Source organism: Oryx dammah, unplaced genomic scaffold (assembly GCF_014754425.2).
Source record: "Oryx dammah isolate SB20612 unplaced genomic scaffold, SCBI_Odam_1.1 HiC_scaffold_29, whole genome shotgun sequence".
Lineage (NCBI taxonomy): Eukaryota > Metazoa > Chordata > Mammalia > Artiodactyla > Bovidae > Oryx > Oryx dammah.
Window position 1 is genome coordinate 88,561,116 of NW_024070213.1, and position 21,776 is coordinate 88,582,891.

Genomic DNA, 21,776 nt, shown 5'->3' on the forward strand with positions numbered 1-21,776 from the left:
TATCATCACCCAGTTTCCTAAAACTCAGGACTCCCTGGGGCTCCAGAATACAAATCCTTTCCGTGTCCCCTGTTTCTTATTTGTAGGATATAAACTTCATTCAGCCTCCTGGACCTTTCCTGAGCTTCAAAGGGCAAATTCACACAGTTGCTAATCAGGGAAGAGAGGTGAAGTAAAAACCAGGGAGGAATAGTCGAATAGTGGTACAGCCTTGGGGCAAGGTCCTGGTTCCTCCTCAAGGAATATGCCTAACAATACTTCTGAGTTCTTCTGCAGAACTGGAGCCCCTACCCAGGCAGAGGATGGTAAGGTCAAGCTGAGCACAAGATTCCTGAAGCACTGCCTTGTTAACTGCACCACCAATAATCAGAGGAAAAGTCACACAACCTATAGCCCTCACCCCAAATTTTGCCTTCCTTTGCTTGGCCCAGCGATGACCATCCTGTTAGACCTCATGCTTGGCCACTGTCTGCTTCAACTGTTTACACGGTTCATTTCAGACAGGGTCCAACAGCTTCAGGCTCAACTGTTACTATTAGGATGAATGCTAATTTGAGGCGCAGAATACCTTGATTTAAATCAGGTGGCAAGAGATTTCTACTAGGCAGGGCTATGCCCACTCTCAGCAGGAAGTAGTTACAGAACAAAGAGACCCGTGCCCCAGTTCCCAAAGAATATCTGGAGAATGAAGTCTCAGCATGGGGGTTTTAGGGGAACCACTGACCTGATCAGGAAAGATAGTAACCACTTGCATGAGTTATCTTAAAACAGGAGGTCCTGGTAAGGAAGTGGAACTACAAGCTACTACCAACCAGAATTTGGGAAAGGTGAAAGAGAGGAGATGCCAATCTGTATGATTTTTGCAAGGCAGCAATGGGCGGTGGTGTAAAATGATATCTTAATTCCTTGCCCAGGAATTGAACTTGAGTAGCCTGGATGAAAATCTGGAATCTAGCCACCACACCAGCAAGGGCTAGAGGTAGAGCTATTTTTCCCTGGAACTTTGCCCCCAGTGAAAAAATTTATTTCTCACGGAGGCAAAAACTAAACGCAGGTACAAAGTTTATTTTTAGAGATATAGCACAACCAAAAGTGGGAGAACACAGAGAGAAATAGTTTGTTAAGATAGAAGCAAGCCAGAGATGCATACCAGGATAGAAAGGGTGTGGGGTGTCTCCCTGAATAAGGAGGAGTGTAGTGAAGAGGTAGTTAAGTCATTTACATAGGTCAGTTCTTCCAGGTCTTTGTTTACCTTTAGCCAATTATCTGGTTTTTTTCCATATCTGACCTGCCTTAGGACCCTCCCCACTATGAGTGCACAGGTTTTTTCCAAGATAGATTTCAGTCCAGGAGCCTATGGGATCACGTATTAGCGTCACATATCATGCAGTGGCGCTCCCCCCTCCTTTTGACCCCCAAGGAGACTTTCTGCACATGTGAAACGTCTCCTTTGCCCCAAGGATGGGAGGTGTGTGATTAACTCTTATAGTCTTTTAATAGGGTTTAGTCCCACTCTGTCCCTGCCATAAAAATGCCTAATGTCTGGTTATTTACCCTATTCCTGTTGCTGAGATCTCAAAACATAGACAGGAGTCCACTTATAAATATGTAGTCCTAGAGCCCATTTGTCTTTTGCTTCAGGAAATGCATAGGCGGCTGGTAATGAATGGCGCTCATCCCAGGAAGCTGAACAATAGCCCAACTATAAATGCCTAGACTGAAGCCCATCCATTTCCTGCCTTACATAAGTCCTATCAACCTCCCCAAATCCTTCTCACTGGAATCCATCTTGGCTGGGTGATGCATGTGCCACCAGAAAGGACCCTTAGAATAATCTGCCAGAGACAACCAGAAAACTAACTCCATCATCATAAAACCTGAGGCTGAGCCAAGTGGCAGAGCAGTTCTGGGTTCCCTTACCCTGCTGCTCTCTGTCCAGACGCCCTTACCTAATAAAGTATCTTGCTTTGTCAGCATATGTATCTCCTCACACAATTCATTTCCAATTATTAGATGAAAACCCACTCTCTGGCCCTACCTGGGGTTCCCCTTTCCTGCAACATTACTTCTAGCAATCTCTCCCAATTTCACGGATTAATGAATGTAGTCAAACATGTTTATTGGGCAACTACTAATGCGGGAGACCCAGGTTCCATCCGGGTCGGGAAGCTTCTCTGGTGAAGGAAACGGCACCCCACTCCAGTACTCTTGCCTGGAAAATCGCATGGACGGAGGAGACTGGTGGGCTGCAGTCCAAGGGATCGCAGAGAGTCGGACACGACTGAGCGACTTCACTTCAGGCGACAAGCATGACATCTAGTGGTGGCGGTACAGTACAACAGTAACTAAGGCAAGAAGGTGCTTGCCCTCAGGCTGGTTCAGGCACCTGGTCCAAAGAAACAAACGTATAAACGATGTGGTTAAATGCTATAAAGAAAATACACGGGGGGGGGGGGGTGATGGGAGAAAATGTATGTCCTTCTGGTCAGAGACAGCCTCTCACAAAAGTGACATTCAGGTTGAGACCCAAGCTTGGTCTTCAGGAGGCACTTAATGAAAGACATTATTCCCACAGACCTACTTTGAAAAACGCCCACAAAAGGGAACGGCGTAAGTGGTCCACGCAGGGGCCGCTCCCAGACCGCCAACCTTCGCGGCCAGACCTTGACTGGCACTAGAGGGCGCCGGGGGTCCTCCCAGGACCAAAGAGGAGCCGTGGCCAGAGGCCATGCCTAACCGACCTCTGGCACCAAAGCCCCAAAGCCTGGCGCCACACGGACAGAAAACAAGGGCGACGGTGCCAGGAAACCTGGAGTCCCTAGAGCTTCTCCAGGGGTCCCCAGACCCTCCAAGAGCGAACTTCGCAGAACCACATCCCAACCACGGGCAGATACTCCCTCCCTCCCTCTGGGATAGCCGGGTTCCGGCGCCTCTAAACCAGGAAGTGCTGGTGGTATCCAATCCCAAACCTCCTTCCGCTCTTAGCCTTCGCGTCCACGGCTCGCCGCGGGGGCGCGCGAGGCGAGCGGCCTATGCTTACCAATGAGCTCTCAGGAAAGGCGCATGCGTTGGCGAAGGAACGCAACGTACGGGAACTTTGACCTGAAGACGACTTTCCCCTGTGTGCCCCTCCCTCGCTGTGAAGATGGCGCTGTCCAGAGTGTGTTGGGGTCGGGCTGCTTTGTGGGGTTCGGCGGTGCCCCCTGGACTATATGTCGTCCGAAGGCTGCAGTTTGTTCGCTCTGGCTTGACCTGGGGGGCCCCTCGGTGAGGGACTTGGAGAGAGAAAAACATTTTTGACGTTCAGGCCCTGCCAGTGTCTCAATATTGTTTGCATGCTGTCTTAATTCTCAGGGCTCCACGCCCTGGCCCCTGGATTTTTATTCTTCTGCTAAGAAGTCGCACCCCTATCCTTGCTAGAGACCTGGCTTCCTGACCCTCTCAGTTCTCAGCGCCACGTGTTGCCTGAATTCTCCACGTGTCCTGAGCCGACCTTTTTCGGCTCAAGATTTTTCTGCTGCTTACCTGGATCTCACCTCTCTGGCTTTAGCCTGCTGCCCAAATTGTCCCTCAGGCCTTCTGCTTTCTCCAGGCTCACCACTCCCCCGATATTCATTCTTGTCTGGCCTCTTATCTGCCTTATCTGTTTTTCTCAGTCTAATTGCTTATCTCTCCGTGATCTCAAGATCTTCCTTGGATTTCAGAAGTTTCAGGTCTTAGCATACATTCTCTGAAGCCTGTGTTTTACGTTTACGGACCCCTGCGGAGAAGCACGGAGAAGGCAATGGCACCCCACTCCAGTACTCTTGCCTGGAAAATCCCATGGATGGAGGAGCCGGGAAGGCTGCAGTCCATGGGGTCGCTGAGGGTTGGACACAACTGAGCGACTTCACTTTCACTTTTCACTTTCATGCATTGGAGAAGGAAATGGCAACCCACTCCAGTGTTCTTGCCTGGAGAATCCCAGGGACGGGGGAGCCTGGTGGGCTGCCGTCTCTGGGGTCACACAGAGTCGGACACGACTGAAGTGACTTAGCAGCAGCAGCAGCAGCGGAGAAGCAGGTTCCAGGGCTGGCTCCCAGATAGTCTCTTTCATCTTCCTTGTAGGTCTTCAAAGCTTCATCTTTCTCCAAAGGCAGATGTGAAGAGCTTGATCTCTTATGTGGTGACCAAGACAAAAGTGATTAATGGGAAATACCATCGTTTCTTGGGTCGTCATTTCCCCCGCTTCTATGTCCTGTATACAATCTTCATGAAAGGTAAAGACAAAACTAAAATAAAAATCCATTGGATCAGCTCTTGGGCAGTGTCAGAATAAGTAAGATCATTTCCGGCTCTGCATGGGGGTGTGAGCTGGTGTGTCTTGTGTTTCATAAATGCTTGAGCATTAAACTACTTCTTACAAGTTAGAGCTTTTTGAGGATGTTTCTAGAAGGGTAATATGAGAAACGGCTTCTCACAACACCTAAGAGGAATATAGGTATTTTTGCACTTAACCAGACATCTGCCTATAGTAGAAATTATTTGTCATGCACAAGGCAGAGATCCATAGCTGCACAGACCTGCCCTGTGATTTATCAGTTCACTTGGCTTGTACGAAAATGTGGTTTAATATTGTCACAGATTTCTCCTCGGTGGCATGTTGTGAAAAGAGCACTGTATGTACTTGGTTTCTGAATGTTTGAGTTAAAATCAGAGCTCTGCTAGTTACTAAGAGATGATATAATGTCAAGCATCCACTCTGAAGCCAGACTGCCTGGGTTCAAATCCCAGCTTGTCACACTACCTGAGTGATTGGACTTGTTACCTAACCTCTCTGTTCTTTGGTTTTCTCATTTGTAAAATGAGGGTAGTAGTAGAACCTACCCATCGACTGCATGGTTATGAAGATTAAATAAATTCTTACATGTAAGCTCCTTAGGACCTGATTCATAGTAAGTACTCAGTAAGTGTAGCTATAACTATTATACTCTGTACTTCTATTGTAATACCAATTGTAGTTAACTTTCACATTGTCAGCCCTGAATATTATCATAATTACTACTAGCTTCATGGACTTGTAAAAGCTCTACAGTGGAGATAAGAGTGGCTGCTTTGTCTGCTCCCCAGTTTATACTAGAATCAAACAAAAAGTCTGAAAGCATTTTGGTTGTTTGTTTTTAAGCCTTATATTCTGGAAATTTTTAAACATACACAGAAGTAGAGTAATATAATGAACTTTCATATTCTCAACCTCACTTCCACAATTATTGACTCCTGGCCACCAGTCTTATTTCATTTATACATTGGCTTTCTCCTGTATTACCTTGAAGCTAACCTAGATATTATACCATTTCATTGATAAATAGGAAAGCATTTTTAAAAACTAAAGTCCTAGATCAGTGTAAGGATTATCTTGGAATGGAGAGAAAATGCAATCTTAGACATGTGTTGAATTCTAGTAATTATAAAAGTGTTCTAGAGAGGAAATGAGTTAATATCTGGTTGAGAAATACACAGGATAAATTAGGCAAGACTTACTGATGTTAAAGGTCATTGAATTTTTATTTTAAAAAGGGAGTGAGTAATGAAGCAGAAGAGGGAGACCATTCCCTGGTAGATCACAGAACACCAGCTTGGCATGAAGAGAGGTGATACTCTGGGGGCAGAGGTTGATAGGGGGCAGAGGTTAGTAGGAGGCAGAAGGGAGAAGGATAAGAAATGAAATATAGGTCAGCCTCACAAGAGTTTCAGGTGACCTAGTTTAAAGCTTTGATTTACAGTAGTGTTAGAGAGGGAGGGACAAGTGTGTCTTGTGGATGAACATGAAGCAAAAGTTTGTGATAATCAAATTGGGATAATGTCACACTCTGTCCTCTCCTTTAATGAGGCAGGATTGCAGATGTTATGGGCCGATGCCAAAAAGGCTAGAAGAATAAAGACAAATATGTGGAAGCATAATATAAAGTTTCATCAACTTCCATACCGGGAGATGGAGCATTTGAGACAGGTACGTATGCACCAAGGACAGATACCAGAAGTTCATGGTGAGATAATTAAAGTTAACCCAGATCTCAAGTTTTTTCTTTCCTATTTTCTTCACTACTGACCAAGCTATTGCCCCTTGCCAGAAGATCAGATCATTTGGCAGAATCAGTTCATCTGTGACCACCGTACTGCCGCGCCACCTCCCCACCCCCCAGACACAGCTCCATAGAGTTTTTGGCACACTTTCTGGATAAAAGTTGTAAACAGTAAAATCCAGTTTGTTTCTGAACATACAAAAATCTACACGGAAGGATCCAAAAGACAGCAGGGAGGTAGTATTTGGTGATGACTTGTTGGTAGACTTGAAGCTGAGAATAACAATCTAGGACCCATTCTACAGGTCAGGAAGAATTTATTGAGGGATTTGGTCTAATGTCAGGCCCTGTACTAGACAGTGTTTGGAATACAAAAGTGAACAGACAGGTCAGGGCTTCTGTCCTAAAGGAACAAGGTTATTTCTATCCAGAGGCAGATAGAAATAACCTTGATCTTTATCTGGGCTAAAATAGAAGTTTACTGCATAGTGGGGTGGAGGGATTGTCCATCGTATCAAACACTTGGGTTAAAACTGCATCTGTGTTTATTTCTGCTTAGTTTCGTCGAGACGTCACCAAGTGTCTTTTCCTAGGTATTCTTTCCATTCCACCTTTTGCCAACTACCTGGTCTTCTTGCTAATGTGAGTACAGAGTTCTGTCTCCCCAGCATGTTGAAGATATGTAGATTTTTAAAAAATTACAAATTAAGAGCTTTCCATCTCAGAATCTAGGCAGAGGTTATCAAACTTCTGCTCCAGTTTCTTCATTAGGCCAAAGTTCATAAAAGCCACCTGGGTTACTAGAACGGCTGTAGGAGTAGGTGTCCTGGCCTCTTAGCTGTTCGTGTGTGATATGAAATAAGATAATGATCTTTTCCATCATCCCTAGAGACACAGCCCACTCCCTGAGAGGCATAGCAACTTAGGACATTTTTTTTTCCTTCTGGAGAAAATGCATTTCTTATTCTGATAATATCAATCTTTATTACTTTACCTTATATCCAAAGATGACAGTTTTAAACTATGACCTTACATGCTATGCTAGTTATTTATTGCTATAGAACAACCTCAAAGCTTAAAAGCTTGAAACATTCACCATTTTCATGAATTTATGGGGCAGGAATTTGGGCAGGGCTCAGGTGGGTAAATGATTTTTCTCCAATGTGGTGTTGACAGAGGTTCCTCAGTAACACCTAACTGGTGAATGGACTAGTCAGGACAGTGTAAGGTCACTCTTGGGCCTGGTGCTTTAGCAGAGATGGCTTTGGAAGACTGGGACTGTCAACTCAGGTGCCTACCTGTGACCTCTGTAGTGTGGTAGCTTCAGGATAGTGGGACTTCTGACATGGCAGCTCAGGGCTCCAAGAATGACTGTTTCAGCAAATAAGAATCTGCATGACCTTTCAAAACTTAGCCTTGAAAGTCACAAAGACTGAATTCTGCTCTGTTCTCTTGATGGATGCAGTCACTTGTATTTTAAAAGCCAGGGATACTAGACTTCACTTCTCAATGAGAAGCTTGGCAGGGAATTTGTGACCATGTTTTAAAACCACTACATTTGTAGAGAAATGAATTAAAGAAATTCCGTTTTGTATGCACACAGGGACAGTGAACAGTTTGAAGTTGTCAGCATCACAAACAGTGATGCTCTCCAGCTCTGAAGCTCTGTCCAAAATATGTTCTTCACACGCTTTGGCTCAGAAGGAGTCATTTGTCTGATTGCTGTGTGCAAGGCTAGTCTCTTACACTGTTTCCTTTTACATAAACCTCAGTAATATTGCTTGAATCGGGCTTCAGTGTATCTTTAAACCTTGATCTGACTCTCATTTTCAGGAAAGAACAGTAAGATAGGGAAAAAGTGTTTCCATCTCTTCCTCCTAGCATTCATGTCTGCTAAATGCTCTTAGCTCACTTTGAAAGATGCTAGTTTCAGCAAGTGACTTTGTGATTCCTTTTCTTTTCAGGTACCTGTTTCCTAGGCAACTGCTGATCCAACATTTCTGGACCCCAAAGCAACAAATTGATTTCTTAGATATCTATCATGCTCTCCGGAAGCAGTCCCACCCAGCAATCCTTTGTTATTTAGAAAAAGTTGTCCCTCTCATTTCTGATGCAGGACTCCAGTGGCATATGACAGAGTTGTGCACCAAGGTATTCCTCCAGTTAAGCCTTCCTGCAAACCAAGAATCTTGGTAGATGCAATGAAAGGGCTAGTCAGGACCTTCCTAACATCTTCCCATCTCTTACCTCTCCCAAGATGCAACGTGGTACCCATCCAGCAGTACATGATATCCTGGCTCTGAGAGAGTGTTTCGCTAACCATCCTCTGGGCATGGACCAGCTCCGTGCTTTGCAGATGGTGAGCACTTTGAGGCTTTCTCTCTTCCACGGCCTCACCTCGCTCCAGGTGTTACAGTAACACTGAGTTGACTTTCTCCCCCTGTATTGTGTCACAGAAAGCCTTGAGTCGAGCCATGCTTCTCACACCTTATCTGCCTTCTGTCTTATTGAGACACCGTTTAAAGACTCACACCACTGTAATCCACCAGCTGGACAAGGCTTTGGCAAAGCTGGGGGTTGGCCAGCTGACTGCTCAGGAGGTGAAGTCGGTAAGTGCTTCATTGCAGTATCAACCCGTGGTCCTTGGTGGGTTCTCGGGCTGGGAGTTTCCAGGGAGCTCCTGTCTCTCATTACATCAGAGTCCAGGCTCTTCATTCTCTCATTTCATTTCTAAGTCTTTTTTCTTGACTGAACTTAACTCGTGGGAGGGAACTCCCCGCAGTAATTTCGTTGATGTGTCTTTTCTTCTGGTCCTTCAAAAATCAAGAATGCTACATTTTAGATCTACTGATTTAGATTATATAGGCCTTTCCACTTCTCATCTTGTCCATCAGAATTCATATTGCTATGGTGAAAGGTTTCTTGTAGGGTTGAGGTTTTAACTTATTTAGAGGGGATTTTGGATTCTTTGTGGGTTCACACTTCCTTGACATACTCGCCCTGTGATAGTTAAGGATTGTTTTCTCTTCTGAGTGGTATAGGCTTGTTATCTTCGTGGCCTGAATTCCACCCATATTGCTGAAGAGAGGTGTCGAACTTGGCTGGGAGAATGGCTACAGATTTCCTGCAGCCTGAAAGGTAAGACAAATCCCTACGGTTAATGGAACAAAAAGCCAAGTCATTTTTGTATTCTCTTCTAAGGTAATTTGGGAGTTAATTATTAAATAGTGTAAGACCCTTATCTAACTTGTGTGTCTAATTGAAAGGGCACAGTCACTTGCCTACAGGCAGCTAATGAAGTAGACTGTGCAAGACAGGGAGGACTGGGCACTATGGGAGTCTGAGCATGAAGCAGGCTTTCTCAACCCTGGCACTATTGATGGCTTTGTTGTGGGGGGCTGTGCTGTGCACTCTAGGACAACATAGCGATATCCCTGGCCTCTGTCCACCAGATGCCAGTAGCATCCCCCTACCCAGTGCTGACAACCAAAAATGTCTCCAGACGTTGCCACGTGACTTGGGGAGGGAGTGCTGCTGCTGCTACTAAGTCGCTTCAGTCGTGTCTGACTCTGTGCGACCCCAGAGACGGCAGCCCACCAGGCTCCCCTGTCCCTGGGATTCTCCAGGCAAGAACACAGGAGTGGGTTGCCATTTCCTTCTCCAATGCATGAAAGTGAAAAGTGAAAGTGAAGTTGCTCAGTCGTGTCTGACTCTTAGCAACCCCATGGACTGCAGCCTACCAGGCTCCTCCATCCATGGGATTCTCCAGGCAAGAGTACTGGAGTAGGGTGCTATGTACAGAGCAGAATTGTTCCAGGACAGAAGTACTAGTCCAAAGGCATTCAAATTCAAAACAAAGACACTCACCTAGCTAACTGAAAAGTATCCACGGATGGGTGTTAGGCCTGTGGGGCTGCCGTTTGGAACCTTTGCCTAGTTATTTTCTAAGCCTCTGAATGTCCGGGTAGGCCTCCTAATCTCCTTGTGGCTGAGAAATGTCCCTTGAGGACCAGCTTCTACCAGAAAAATCCTAAGGGTGACAGTGCTGTTAAGTACCATTACCATTAATGAATTTTCTGCTGCCATCACATGAGAATCAAGTAAATACAGGTATACTTGAAAGAAAGCAAACCTGCAGGGACTGGAGCTGAGCAGTGGGGCTTCGAGGACAGTGGCCTCTTGGTGTCTCACCTCCCTGTACTTGGCTTCCTGCCTCTGGTTATCACGCTCTGCACAACAGGGTAGCTGGAAGGCGAACTGTTCCCTGGCCAAACCATTAACGTTGATGGTGTTTTCAGAAACTGAGCTGTCCCTCTTGCTACACAACGTGGTCCTGCTTTCCATCAACTACGTTGGGTCAAGGCGCTGAGTGGACATGAAGTGGCTGGCGGCGTCCTGCAGTCACAGCCCAGCAGCGTGGGAGCAAACAGCACTTGTCAGCGAAGTCTGTGTGCACCGTTAGGTGCGGGAGACAGGGGAACCTGTGCCATGGGCTTCTTGGCGTGGTGCCCACGTGGGAGCTGGAACTGAAAGAAACCCTCTTAGTGGGGTGGCCCATGAGAGGTGCCATCCCAACTTCCTCAGAATTCGCTGGAGCTGGCAGCAGCCTCTCTACTGGTCTTAACTGTGGTGTTTTAAGTTCAGATCCTAGAGGCTGAGCTTTTGCCCCAGGAGGGAATCCTCATTTAGCCTAGGACTTCCTCGCTACTCTAATCTTCACAGCTGTTTTTGTTCAAGACAGGTCCCGGCGGGTGCGGGGGGAGCACTGCTTATACCGGAGCCTTTACATCCAGCGTGTACTTGGGTGCCCCTCAGCACTCTGATATGACCAAAAATAGGGATTTGTTGCTTCTGTTGTTCCCCTCACTGGGGCTGGAATAACCACTTCCTGTTTTTTCAAATCCTTTGAACACTTTTATTTTTCTGTAAGTGAATAACTTACGGGAACATTCTAATGGAAAAGATAAAAGGAAATGCAAGTGCTTCTTGACTTTCTCCCCAAGTGTTTACAGCCTTCACTTCCCTTGTCTTAATTTCTGGGCTGTACTACAGCCCCTGTGGATCTTAAACTCTTTGCTACCTCCACTGTGTTGCAGCGATCCCTCTGTAACTGACAGTGGCTGCCTTCTTTGGCCCATGGATCAGTCCTGTTAAGGTACTAATCACTGCCCATCCCCAGAGGTCTACACTGAGATAGTAAGTTGGGTTCAACTTTTCTGTGTGTATATCAGTGACCTGTAGTAACTTATTGTAAATGCATGAAGCACTGTTTTTAAACTCAAGTAAAGACTGCCTGAAACCAGTTGCTGGAAGTTACTTACACGTCCCCCAGTTAGTAATGCGACTTTTACAGGACTGATTGTCATAACCTAACGGAGAGATAATTGGTTGGAATAGAACCTTCTGATGGGATGGAAATAACAAAACAAACTGATGTGAAGTTGATGCTCTTGCTGGATTTTCAGACAGTAAACAGGAATACACACACACAAAGTCATGGAATTGAAAAGTGGGCCCCAAGAGTAGGGACTGAGTCAGAAAAGCTCCAACAGGGCAGATCAAGACTTACTTCAGCTGAAGAGGTGCCTAAGGGCACATGATGCAAGTGAAGCCCTTGATGCTCCATAGAATGTTCTATTTTTCCATTGTAAAACATCCCTATTGTTAACATTAATCCTTAACTGACCTAATTGGTTTTATATATAGTACTAGAGAAGCATCTTTTCTCTAAGAGTAACTGAATTGTGGTCTGCCAAGATAAAGAAGAAAACACCATTCTTTTGAATATTTCTTTAATATTACATTTAAATATTTTCTTTAAATACAGCATTATCACAATGTAAAGGACCTAAAAGCCAAAAAAAAATTAAATTTTTTTTTTCCAGAGAACCAGACAAGCTTTGGATTCACATTGAACATACTACCTGTGTACAGTATGTGAGAAAGGAAACTGGAAAATATTAAGAGTTGTAATGAGTGACTTATCTGGATTTCTTTTATCCCAGCTAGTCTAAGCAGGACTGAAGCTCTGCTTTTGTGGTCAGCAGCCTAGCCTTTCTAGCAACCATGCGCTGTAATTCTCTGTCCAGCTCAGGTAGCACCAGAAACGAGATGGACTAGCTTGCATAAAAGGCCCTTTGCTTGACAAGATTGTTAATATTTAGCATTTAAAAGGTTGGGACAGGTGAGTCAGAACTGTAGTTAATGAAGGGAGGGATTTATTATCTTGGGGGTTGGCAATGAGTTTAATTAGTTTGAGCTTCTTGGTCTGATCCCAAATGTCTTATTAAACAGGTGAATCCACTTCCTAGCTTAGGCTGGCGCCCTCCTAAGGAGGGAAGATACAGCACTCACCCTCCCCTTCTGACACAAACTTCTAGAAAGATTCATCTCCAGAGTCAAATTCCCAACTAAACTTCAATCTTCTGTCTGAGGGGACCAGTCTAAGGTGGTGGAGTGTAGCTCAGTTGAGGATAGCACCTATTTCACAGGTGCTTAGGACTCTGACTCCGTTTTGAGAGCCTAGAGGAGAGATAAGGGCCTGTGGCTTATTAATTCACCTCCAAATGGAAAACCAGCAAAAACAGGAATGAGTAGGAGAGGCAGAATAAGTTAAAAGGATGTATCCATGTTGAATAGAAGGACTTTCAGGCTCAGTTTAGGTTTGATAGGTGAAATGCTACTGTGATATACATACATAAAGGTTGTTTTCAGACACTGGGGCCTTAAGATCCCACAAGAAAAGGCTTTATAAGCAAAATAAGTAGGAACAGTTACCTCCTCCACCAAAAAAAAAAAAGTTTGTACTTTGTCATTTCCTGCTCAACAAACCATACCAGTAATGAAGCACAGTGTGAAGGATGCTGGAGTGTTCTGCTCCCTACTGCCTCCCTTTTCAAACAGAGGCAAAGAGCCATAAAAAAAAATTAAAACAGAGGCAGTGATAACTTTGCTAGTGAAAAGAATTCAGTGTTCAGTGGAGCACATCTTGGAACATAAACTGGACATGAGAGAACAGGAACCATGTCTCCCCTAATAAAGGTACAAACGAAATCTGAGTTCCACTCTATAGACCTCAAAAGTTACAGTTAGAACGTGACTTCTTAGAACCCGGGAGCTGCAGGAAGCATTTAGGAACTGGTTTGGCTTACAATCTTTATATATCAAGATGGAGGGAGCCAATAAGCATTTGCCATTCTTGGGAACAGTATGTGAATGGAAGAACTCTAACCCTGTATATCCAAGAGGGACCAGGAGGGTAGACCCAAAAAAAAGGAAAAAACAAAAATGGTTAACACAAAAACACTAGCTGGTGAACTTGCCACATCCTACATTCCTTTAAAGCTTAATTTTTTGGGGGGAGGGGTGGGGAACAGGGCGGGGTTAGGGTGAAAAAGCAAGCACGGCACAAAGAAAGTCATCTTTCCAGACAGCAGCCTGTTCTGCTGCCTCCTCTGGACACAGGTTAATACTCCATATAGGCCTCCCATGGGATGTGTGAGCCCCAGATTAAAGCTGCCTGATGGAGCTGCGGTTAGACACATAGGGAAGACTGGCTCTTGATGCCACATCCCCAGCCAATCTAGCTCTTTCCCTTCAAAGGAAAAAGGACAAAGCAGGGGCAGGGGGAAAGACAAATTTAACTCTAGTACCTAAAAACGTGTGAAAGAAACACTTCAAGTTAAGACCAGGAATCCCCAGTGTGGGGAACAGGTCAGAGAACAAAAATGTCAAATATTAACTTATTTACCAAATAAGGGGGGTCAGGGAAGGCAGGTTCAATTTTTATAGATCTTAGAGGTTTTGTACAGAAGCAGAGACACTTTCACCCCCTCCTCTCTAGCCTCAACCAGCTGACGATTTCAACTGAATTACTACAATACACCAAAGTGGGGTATCAGAGTAACTGCTGAGGAAGGTAAGCTTAACCCTGCCTGGAGCTCAGAAGAGAGGAAGGGGCTTTGTCATGCTGTTCAAATTGTCGTGTTCTGGTCCCTACGTGAATAGCTGCTTGAATTACCCAGCTCCTCCTGTGAGATCCTAGTTCTTTGTTCCGAAGGCCCAGAAAGCTCAGGATGCAGCCTCCTCTGCTCCAAGACTGTCCCCTGATCGAGCTGGGGCTGGTCTCCTTGGTTCTGTTGGCCCTTTAAAAAATACTTGTACAAACAATCCTTTCCCACCCTTTCCCCAGTGACCCCAATAAAATAACATAGGAGCAGCAGCTGCTTCTACAGTTTTGTTTTTGAAATGGTGTTAGATAAAATAAGGGAATAAATAGAGAACGGGTGGGAGGCAGTCTCCGCCCCTGCATCACACTGCCAGAGGGAGCTCCAGGGCAGGCTCCTCCGGGGGCCTGTCCGCGCTCTGCGGCGCGGTCTTCTCCACTGCACAGCCCTCTTCCCTGTCCGTGCACATGGGGAGGCCTGAGGGGGACCAGGAGGGGCGACAGTCTTCGCTCCCAGGCTCCTCGGGGTTACAATCTTCGGGGACGAGTGCTTCTAGAGTGGCTGTTTTCCCCACCTCTGATTTACAGAGGGCAGCTGGGTCTGTGGGGCCACAAGCCACCAGTGAGGTAACAGGGAGAGAGAAGACATTCAGATCCTTCTCCTTGGGGAAGGAGGGTGGGCCTTCTTCCGTCCCAGGCTCTCCTTTCACCCCCAGGACTGGCCTCTGCTCCACCTGGTAATAGACCAGGGGCCCACTGTTCAAATAGGATGGGCTGTTCACGGCAGAGGCGGTCGGGTGGTCCGAGTTCTCGGCAAAACACAGCACGGAGGAGCCCGGAGGCAGCTGAGCCTGGATGAGAATGGGGGCAGTGAGGCCCGGGCACAGCTCTTCCGGGACAGCCAGGGGCTCCTCCAGGATGCACACGCCCAGGCTCTCGATGCCGGAGTCCAGGCTGGCACTGGAGCCACTGGAGTCCTCCTCCGCCTTGAGCCGCTCCAGTTCCTCCGCGCTCTGCAGGTGCATCACCGCCGTCTCGTTCTCGGCAATGAACTCCTGGAAGTCCTGTGTTTCCGCACCCTGTGCTGCTGCCAGGCTGCAACTGGTGGTGGGAGAGGGCTCCTCCTCTGGGGCTGGCGGGCGGCTCACCTGCCGCTTGCTCTCCAGCTCCAGCTTCATGATGGTGTGGAGGTAATGAGTCCGGACCCGGATCGGATTGAATTCAATGCGCCCAGCCATGTTGCCACAGCCATCCCGGGAGCAGCCACATGGAAAGGACATGCGATCCACCTGAGGAGGAGACAAGATGGTTGAGGCCAGATGAGATAGGAGACGTCAGCTGGCGGACACAGGGTGTCAGAGTTTGAGGTCTTCTTAGAAGAGAAATAGCGGATTCAAAACATAACTTCTTGGGGGAGAATAAATACATGTATACAATGGATACATGTATATGTATGGCTGAGTTTCTTAGCTGTTAACCTGAAACTATCACAACACTGCTAATTGGCTATACCCCAATACAAAATAAAAAGTTTAAAAACCTTAAAAAAAAAAAAAAAATAGCCTGCCCTGTGAGCTACCACACCACCTGCCTTTTAATTCCAGCTCAGCCACTAATTAGTAAGTGTGACCTGTGGGCTTTGTTTCTTCTGAACAAAAAAATAGACAAAGAGCATGTCAAAGAGCCCTTCCAGTTATAAGTCCAGAGAGAACTCTCTGAAAGCTGACAATTCTCAGAGAAAATGAAATGCAGGGACCCCTGAGACTCTTCCATAACTTACCTACTTTATTAAGAAAACCAAAGGCCAGGGCCCAAGCCTGTTCTTTGACGACAGGCATGGAAAAGGACGTAGAAGACCTATCCAGTCTAAGGTAATACACTCTTGGGAAACTAGGCAAAAGTGAGTGCCTCTGTTTGCTAAGATGCTAGAGTGATGGTTCAAACGAAATAATGGCCAGTTTTCCCTCCTTGCTTCATTTTCCCCTGATGGTTGGCCAGCTTGGTTTGCAAGCAGTCATCAAGACGATCAGCTCACACAACAGGGATATCTGGAAAAGACATGCTTTCTACCTCCTCCTCTCCCCTTTGAATTCTCCAGATGAAAAAACCCCACACATACCAAAAATAAAAATGCGAACAGACAATAAGTATGGACAAATACACAGTGTCTTCCTATGATATCAACTTCTAGAACTCTCCATTCCACTTTTTGGGAAAAGTCCATTTCTTAGAACTATCCCCAGCCCTGTGTGTAACAGACCAATTTGTTATGGCAGTTAGTCTGAAAAGCATTACCTGGTCAGACCTGTTATAGTTATCTGATACTAACCTGAAAATAAGAAAAGGTTAGGATAAATTCTACCCCAAGGACTCAGGACTGATAGCCTCAGTATACAGGTTCCAGATAAATATTCTTTGCCATTTTCTAGTTGAGATTTGTCTTCCAAACTGTCTCTTGTCAGAAGCTCTCTGGGAAACGATGCTATCTTTCAGGATGCTGGGGATTTCAGCCCAAATCTGATCCTGAGTTACAGATTCTGAGGACTATTCTGATTTTTACAAAAGTGGACTAGAGGTACCATGAGGAAGTATTTGTAGGATAAAATCTAAAGCCTTCCTCAGTTCTTTGCTTCTGTTTACAAGGAATCAGTCAGTATTTAAGGACAGCTACTAAATGTGAAACTTACTAACCCCGTTCCTCCAGGTGCTGACAACTGCTTCTTATCATCTCTGAGGTGAGAGACACAGGAAAAAAAAAAAAATTATCCCTATCTCCACAGCCTAAGAATCCTGCCATACTTGTTTTCTTTGTTGGTGGAGGAGGGCTGTAGAATGGGGAGTGCTACCCCCTACACAGGGCCCCCCCCCCCCCACATTTACTGCACCCACACCAGACAACACCCCTGACTCGGGTGCCAGGGGTCACAGGTCACCTGCGGTCAGGCCACACTATGGTCACTACGCCACCACAGGCCAGGGAGGACTGACCTGGCATTTAATCCCAGCCTGGCTGCAGGCACATGCTTCTGGATCACAATACAGTCGACAGTCACAGCCACACTCTTCCCGTGACAGGCGGATGGCTCGAAGTTCTTGCTTCTCTTCAGCATCGATGCGGTGGACCCCAGAAGCCCGCAACAGGGCGCGTCGCCGCTTGGTGGGCAGAGGCTGCAGGAAGAAGTAATCATCCACCTCCACATTTTCCACATCAATATCTTCATCTGAAACATCATCCAGCGTCAGGCCGTCGGCCTCCACCGACTCCACCGTTCCGTTCTTGGTCAGCTGCCAGGAGACAGGAAGGAAGGTCAGGTGCCAGAGCAGCCTCCTCACCGGGCGCAACTAGAGCAGGTCAGGCCAAGCGAGCCTGCTGCCGCGACGCAGACGCCAGGCAGCCTGTCCCGCACACACGTGGCTCCCGAGCACGGTAGATGGGGCTAGTGCGACCGACAAAGTGAGCTTTACCCTTTCTCTCATTTTAATTAAGTATGAATAGCCACTGGTATGGCAAGTGCCTACCATACTGGACAGAGTCGGTCCAGAAGAATCTAGAGCAGGAGGGCAGGAAGACTGTGTAGCACCAACACCAGCCCGTCAACACAAGGGACGCCACCTTTCTGGCTCAAAGTTTCTCCAAATCTATCTCACCTTCCCCCCGAGAAGGCAATTTTCCCCCAGTTACACCCTCCATTTCCAGCCTTGTGCCCCTCAGGTACCTGCCATCTAATAAATGGATGAAGAGAAGGCACTTCAACGGATGGATATTCCTTGGCTGTAAACAGCCTTGCAAAACACCTGTTAGTTTGCACTCCGAAGGACCCCACACCACAATTCCGGGAAGACGAGTACGTTAAGGTGCAGTACGAGGCTACCTATCGTGTCTTTGTCAATGAACCTGAATCCTCACAGTCTGAGTAATAATCTGAGCATAGACAGAAGAGCTTCATTTTATGGGGAGGAGAACAAAGTGAGCAAGTTATCAATGGCTACCACGAAAGCCCTCACTTCCCATGGCCTAAAAGAAATATATTCTTTTTCCTTTTTTTTTCGGCCATGCTGCATGGATTCAGGAATCTTGGTTCCTGACCAGGGATTGAACCTGGGCCCTCAGCAGTGAAAGCGTTGAGGTACTAACCAGTGGACCACCAGGGAATTCCCTCTTTCTCCCTTCTAATCCTTTTTATTTGGTTTCAAAGGAAAGCTGCATGTGAGGTAGGGTGGCAAATATAATACTGCGTGTACTCTCTACAGGAAGGAATCTGGGTTTGCTGGCTAAGACGGACAAAGAGGCAGGAAGGGCGATCTGAGTGGAAGGACAGGCTGAAGACAATTTGTGGCTGAATGAGTTCTGAAAACCCACTCGAGAGTTCAGGTAAAGAAAATGAGGCCTTATGATCCCCAGGGCTGTGGAAGCTACTGGCAGGATGAAAGCCAAGCTACTGGTGGGTTTGGCTCATTTCATCAGCCAGTCAGAAGAATGCTGGTAAAGGAATAACTCCTGGGAGAGATGTGATGCAACAGACCCGGCTAATAAGCTACAAACCTGTTCTGTTTGTTTGTGGGAGGTGAGAAGAGGAATGAGAGAAATAAAGTGGCGCTTCTGGGGAACCCCACATCTATTATTTCTGTTGCAGGCAGGCCAACTACGAGGGGCCTTCCTGCAGACCTGAGCATTGCTCCTGCCCATTTCACCAGGGTTGGCTTCCTCCGAAGCACCTCCCTCCCCTCCTTGATATCCTATCAAAGGAAAGAGATTAGAAATGCAATAGAAAGAAACCATGTAGACAGACAGGAGAATTTAATATAGCCTAATAGAAGAACACTTCAAATCAGTGAGAAAGATTCTAGTCATTAAATGGTACTGGGATAACTGTCTATTCTTTTGGGAAAAAAAAAAAATGTTAGATTCCCAATTCATACTATTTGTTAAGAGTGAATTCCATATGGTTAAAAGGCCAAAGAAAGTAATAAAAATGTTAGAAAAATTATAGGTACTAATACTGATGCAAAGCATCAGTGTTTTTGTTTTTCTTGATGGAAGTCCAAAGGGAAAACAAAGATTAGATGATAGATGGCATATGAGAGATGCAAAATGTATTATTTTTGAGAACAACTGCCTCTTCTATAAAGTGCTAAAGATAGGAAAGATTTCTAAGAAAAGAGTAAACTGGTCCAAAGTAAGGGTGTTCTCTTGACACAGAAGGAAAGGGAAGAAAGCCTTCATGGCAAATGATGACAAGTTTATTTGCTCAGCTGTTGCTATAGCAGCAGGAAGGTGATAGGTCAGTGATGGAATTTCTCAGACAGAAGACAGGGAAGCCTGAATGTCACTGTAGTTAGAAAAACAGGTGTAAGGTTTGAGGCATGGACTGCGGGCAGCAGACGCAGAGCTCTCAAAGGGACAGAGCACTGAGATTAGTTCATATACAACCTCTGTCACTGGTTCTCCAACGTTCCTGCACTGTGTGTCTCATCAGGATTTCACCCATGACCCTGGAAATAAAGCAGCCACCTGTTTTAACATGGGTCTGCATGCTTTGAGCCCACAAGAAACTTGGCCAGGCCTGAAGCAGTGTTCTCCAAGCTCGGAACTAGGAACTCTGAGGGCAATATTTTGCAGACTGGTGGAAACCAGAGCTGAGTGCCAGGTGGTGCAAAGAGCAAATGTGGAGCTATTAAAGAGAAATCTGAGGTGGGCCTTCCAGCCCTGCTCTCCTGAGCAGCAGCAGACTGCAGGCCCAGTACTATACACATCAAAATAACTATTTGGTAAGGCTATTGTTTATACCTTAAAACCTATCATCTAGAAGCAAGGGGAGGTACAGAATTGGCAGCATCCTTTCAAAGGATCCAAAAGATCCAACACCTGTTCTGTGCATCAAGCCAATGGATAATCATTTGATGAGAAATGGAAAACACTGTGCTTCCTAAGGGTCCAGGGGTGGCAGACCTGAATGTCTTCAAGTAGTCACTCAAATTTTAAACAGTGATAGATGGGGGAAGGGTAGGGAAGTCTAGGGAGTCTCTGCTAGACTCCCCACCACAGACAATAGTGTCTCAGACTGAGATTTGATTCCAAATCTGAGATTCTTCTTTAGAAAGATGTGGAATCTCTACATACCAAGGGCAACAGTCCAAAACCAAACCAAACCAAACAAACAAACAAAAAAGAAAAACACAATAGACCTAGATGGTTTTCTGCTTTTTCTTGACACAGGGGAAGTATCAGACCCCAGACCCCTTAGGCACCTTCATCTTCTTGGCATGGAGTTTCTCCTCCTTCAAGTGTTCACGAAGAATCTCCCGATGGTTCACCTCCTGCTCCTGAGCAAACTCACAGAGTGTGTAGCTGCGTACAGAGTTATGGCGCTGGGCCATGCCCAGAGAGCTGCCACCCTGGCTGGGCACGCTGGTAAAACCCTGGCGCCGAGCAAAGTAGTACACAGTCACCTGGTCAAAACGCACATTTTTCCTCCGCAGCTGCTTCTGCCGCTTCAAGATGGATGTGGCTGAGAAGGGAGCACAGAAAGTTTTATTAACCCAGAGAGGGCCTGTTGGAGGACCTTATTCTTTCTCATCCATCTAGGCTCTCAACTCTTCTCCAAAGGTGCTCCTGTACCTTGAGACCTTCCAAATCTTCAAACTTTAAATGCACAGTTGGAAAGGACCTTGACCATCACCAGGTCCATACCACTGCCTCCTGGCTGACTTCTGCCAAACAGATGACCACAAAATCTATTTTTAGAGATCAGTTAGGAAGAGAAATGTAGGTAATCTTTTCGGGATTTAACAATCTACACAACTTCACTGTCCAATACAGCAGCTGCTAGTCACATGTGACAACGTACTTGAAATAAAAACTTAAAATTCAGGTCCTCAGTTACACTAATCACACTTTAAGCACTCAATAGCCACATATGGCTAATGCCTACCATACTGGACAATACAGATACAGAACACTCTATCATAGCAGAAAATTCTTTTGGACCACATTTTTTTGTTTTGGCCATACCACACAGATTGTGTAGCCTACACGGGTTGTAGGTCAGTTTCCTGACAAGGGATTGAGTCTGGGTCACAGCAGTCAAAGTGCCAAATCCTAACCACTAGATCAGCAGGGAACACTCCCTAGACAGTGCTGATCTATAGCAGTACATGGCAAACTTCTGTAAAGGTCCAGGTAGTAAATATTTTAGGTTTTGCAGGCCACAAGGTCTCTGTTACAACTACTCACCTCTGCTGTTGTAGCATGAAAGCCACCATAGACACTGGGTATTGTGGCTGTGTTCCAATAAAACTTTATTTATGAAAATGGACAGTGGGTCAGATTTAGCCCACAGATAATCCCTGATTTATAGAATCAGAAGTTCCTTCCAAGAAACTAACTGAGCTGTAAGAATTAAGAAGCATTGAGATGCCCCAGTTACCTTATCAGGCAGTAAGCATTTACTTCTTGCTAGAGCTACAATTGTGTGGAACTATATGGGATTCTGGTGGGAAAGGGTAAACTCCTGGACTCTTCCTTCTTCAGTTTAATTCGACCCATTCTGGGGACCCAAAAATCACAGCCCAAGTAAAATCAGCTAGAATAAATCCCACTTAAGTCTATGATATTAGAGCAATGAGGTCCTCCAAAGAGCATGACTGAGCTAAGAGTGGGAGAGATTACAACTAAGGACAAATCCCCAAGCTGGACAGAAGCTGTTGTGAGAGCTGCAAAGGGCTCCACTGCTTGGGGGACTGGGGTGCAGGCTGGCAGGGAGCGGCTC

At 46.0% G+C, this 21,776-nt stretch overlaps 2 protein-coding genes and 1 long non-coding RNA gene across 10 annotated transcripts in view; 1 reads left to right on the plus strand and 2 right to left on the minus strand.

The window, feature by feature from the left end:
• Positions 1–1,044: 1,044 nt before the first annotated feature.
• LOC120858226 lies at positions 1,045–2,961 on the minus strand. Its single transcript, XR_005719812.1, has 2 exons — positions 2,582–2,961; positions 1,045–2,386 (listed from the first exon to the last, which is right to left on the minus strand). It is a non-coding gene; the product is annotated as an uncharacterized LOC120858226 (long non-coding RNA).
• A 132-nt stretch (positions 2,962–3,093) lies between these two features.
• Positions 3,094–15,253, plus strand: LETMD1 (LETM1 domain containing 1). Of its 4 annotated transcripts, none has more exons than XM_040234155.1 (9): positions 3,094–3,267; positions 4,108–4,259; positions 5,874–5,989; positions 6,622–6,704; positions 8,027–8,213; positions 8,320–8,421; positions 8,519–8,671; positions 9,104–9,200; positions 15,174–15,253. In XM_040234155.1, the coding sequence occupies exons 1-9, from the start codon at positions 3,146–3,148 to the stop codon at positions 15,185–15,187; spliced, it is 1,026 nt and encodes a 341-aa protein (XP_040090089.1). In that variant the 5' UTR covers positions 3,094–3,145; the 3' UTR covers positions 15,188–15,253. The 4 variants fall into 4 exon arrangements, with proteins under 4 accessions (XP_040090089.1, XP_040090090.1, XP_040090088.1 ...); XM_040234154.1 differs by lacking the exon at positions 15,174–15,253 and adding an exon at positions 11,948–12,988 and having other exon boundaries at positions 3,095–3,267; XM_040234153.1 differs by lacking the exon at positions 15,174–15,253 and adding an exon at positions 10,361–12,988 and having other exon boundaries at positions 3,099–3,267.
• CSRNP2 (cysteine and serine rich nuclear protein 2) overlaps positions 11,945–21,776 on the minus strand; it is a 33,076-nt gene continuing 23,244 nt past the window's right edge. For 3 of the 5 annotated variants that reach the window (XM_040234143.1, XM_040234144.1, XM_040234142.1), the window contains 3 exons: positions 20,257–20,516; positions 16,996–17,292; positions 11,945–15,296 (listed from right to left, as the gene is read on the minus strand). In XM_040234143.1, coding sequence (XP_040090077.1) covers positions 14,373–15,296; positions 16,996–17,292; positions 20,257–20,516 — 1,481 coding nt within the window. In that variant the 3' untranslated portion in view covers positions 11,945–14,372. Of the gene's footprint in view, positions 15,297–16,995; positions 17,293–20,256 lie in introns of all 5 variants that reach the window. The other 2 variants (XM_040234146.1, XM_040234145.1) reach the window with 2 other exon arrangements.

Excerpts from the sequence above, each read along its gene's own strand:
- LETMD1 (XM_040234153.1), top strand. The coding sequence starts at position 3,146 with ATGGCGCTGTCCAGAGTGTGTTGGGGTCGGGCTGCTTTGTGGGGTTCG. Across the intron at positions 4,260-5,873 it reads GTATACAATCTTCATGAAAG|GATTGCAGATGTTATGGGCC; the intron begins GTAAAGACAAAA and ends TTAATGAGGCAG. Across the intron at positions 8,214-8,319 it reads TGACAGAGTTGTGCACCAAG|ATGCAACGTGGTACCCATCC; the intron begins GTATTCCTCCAG and ends ACCTCTCCCAAG.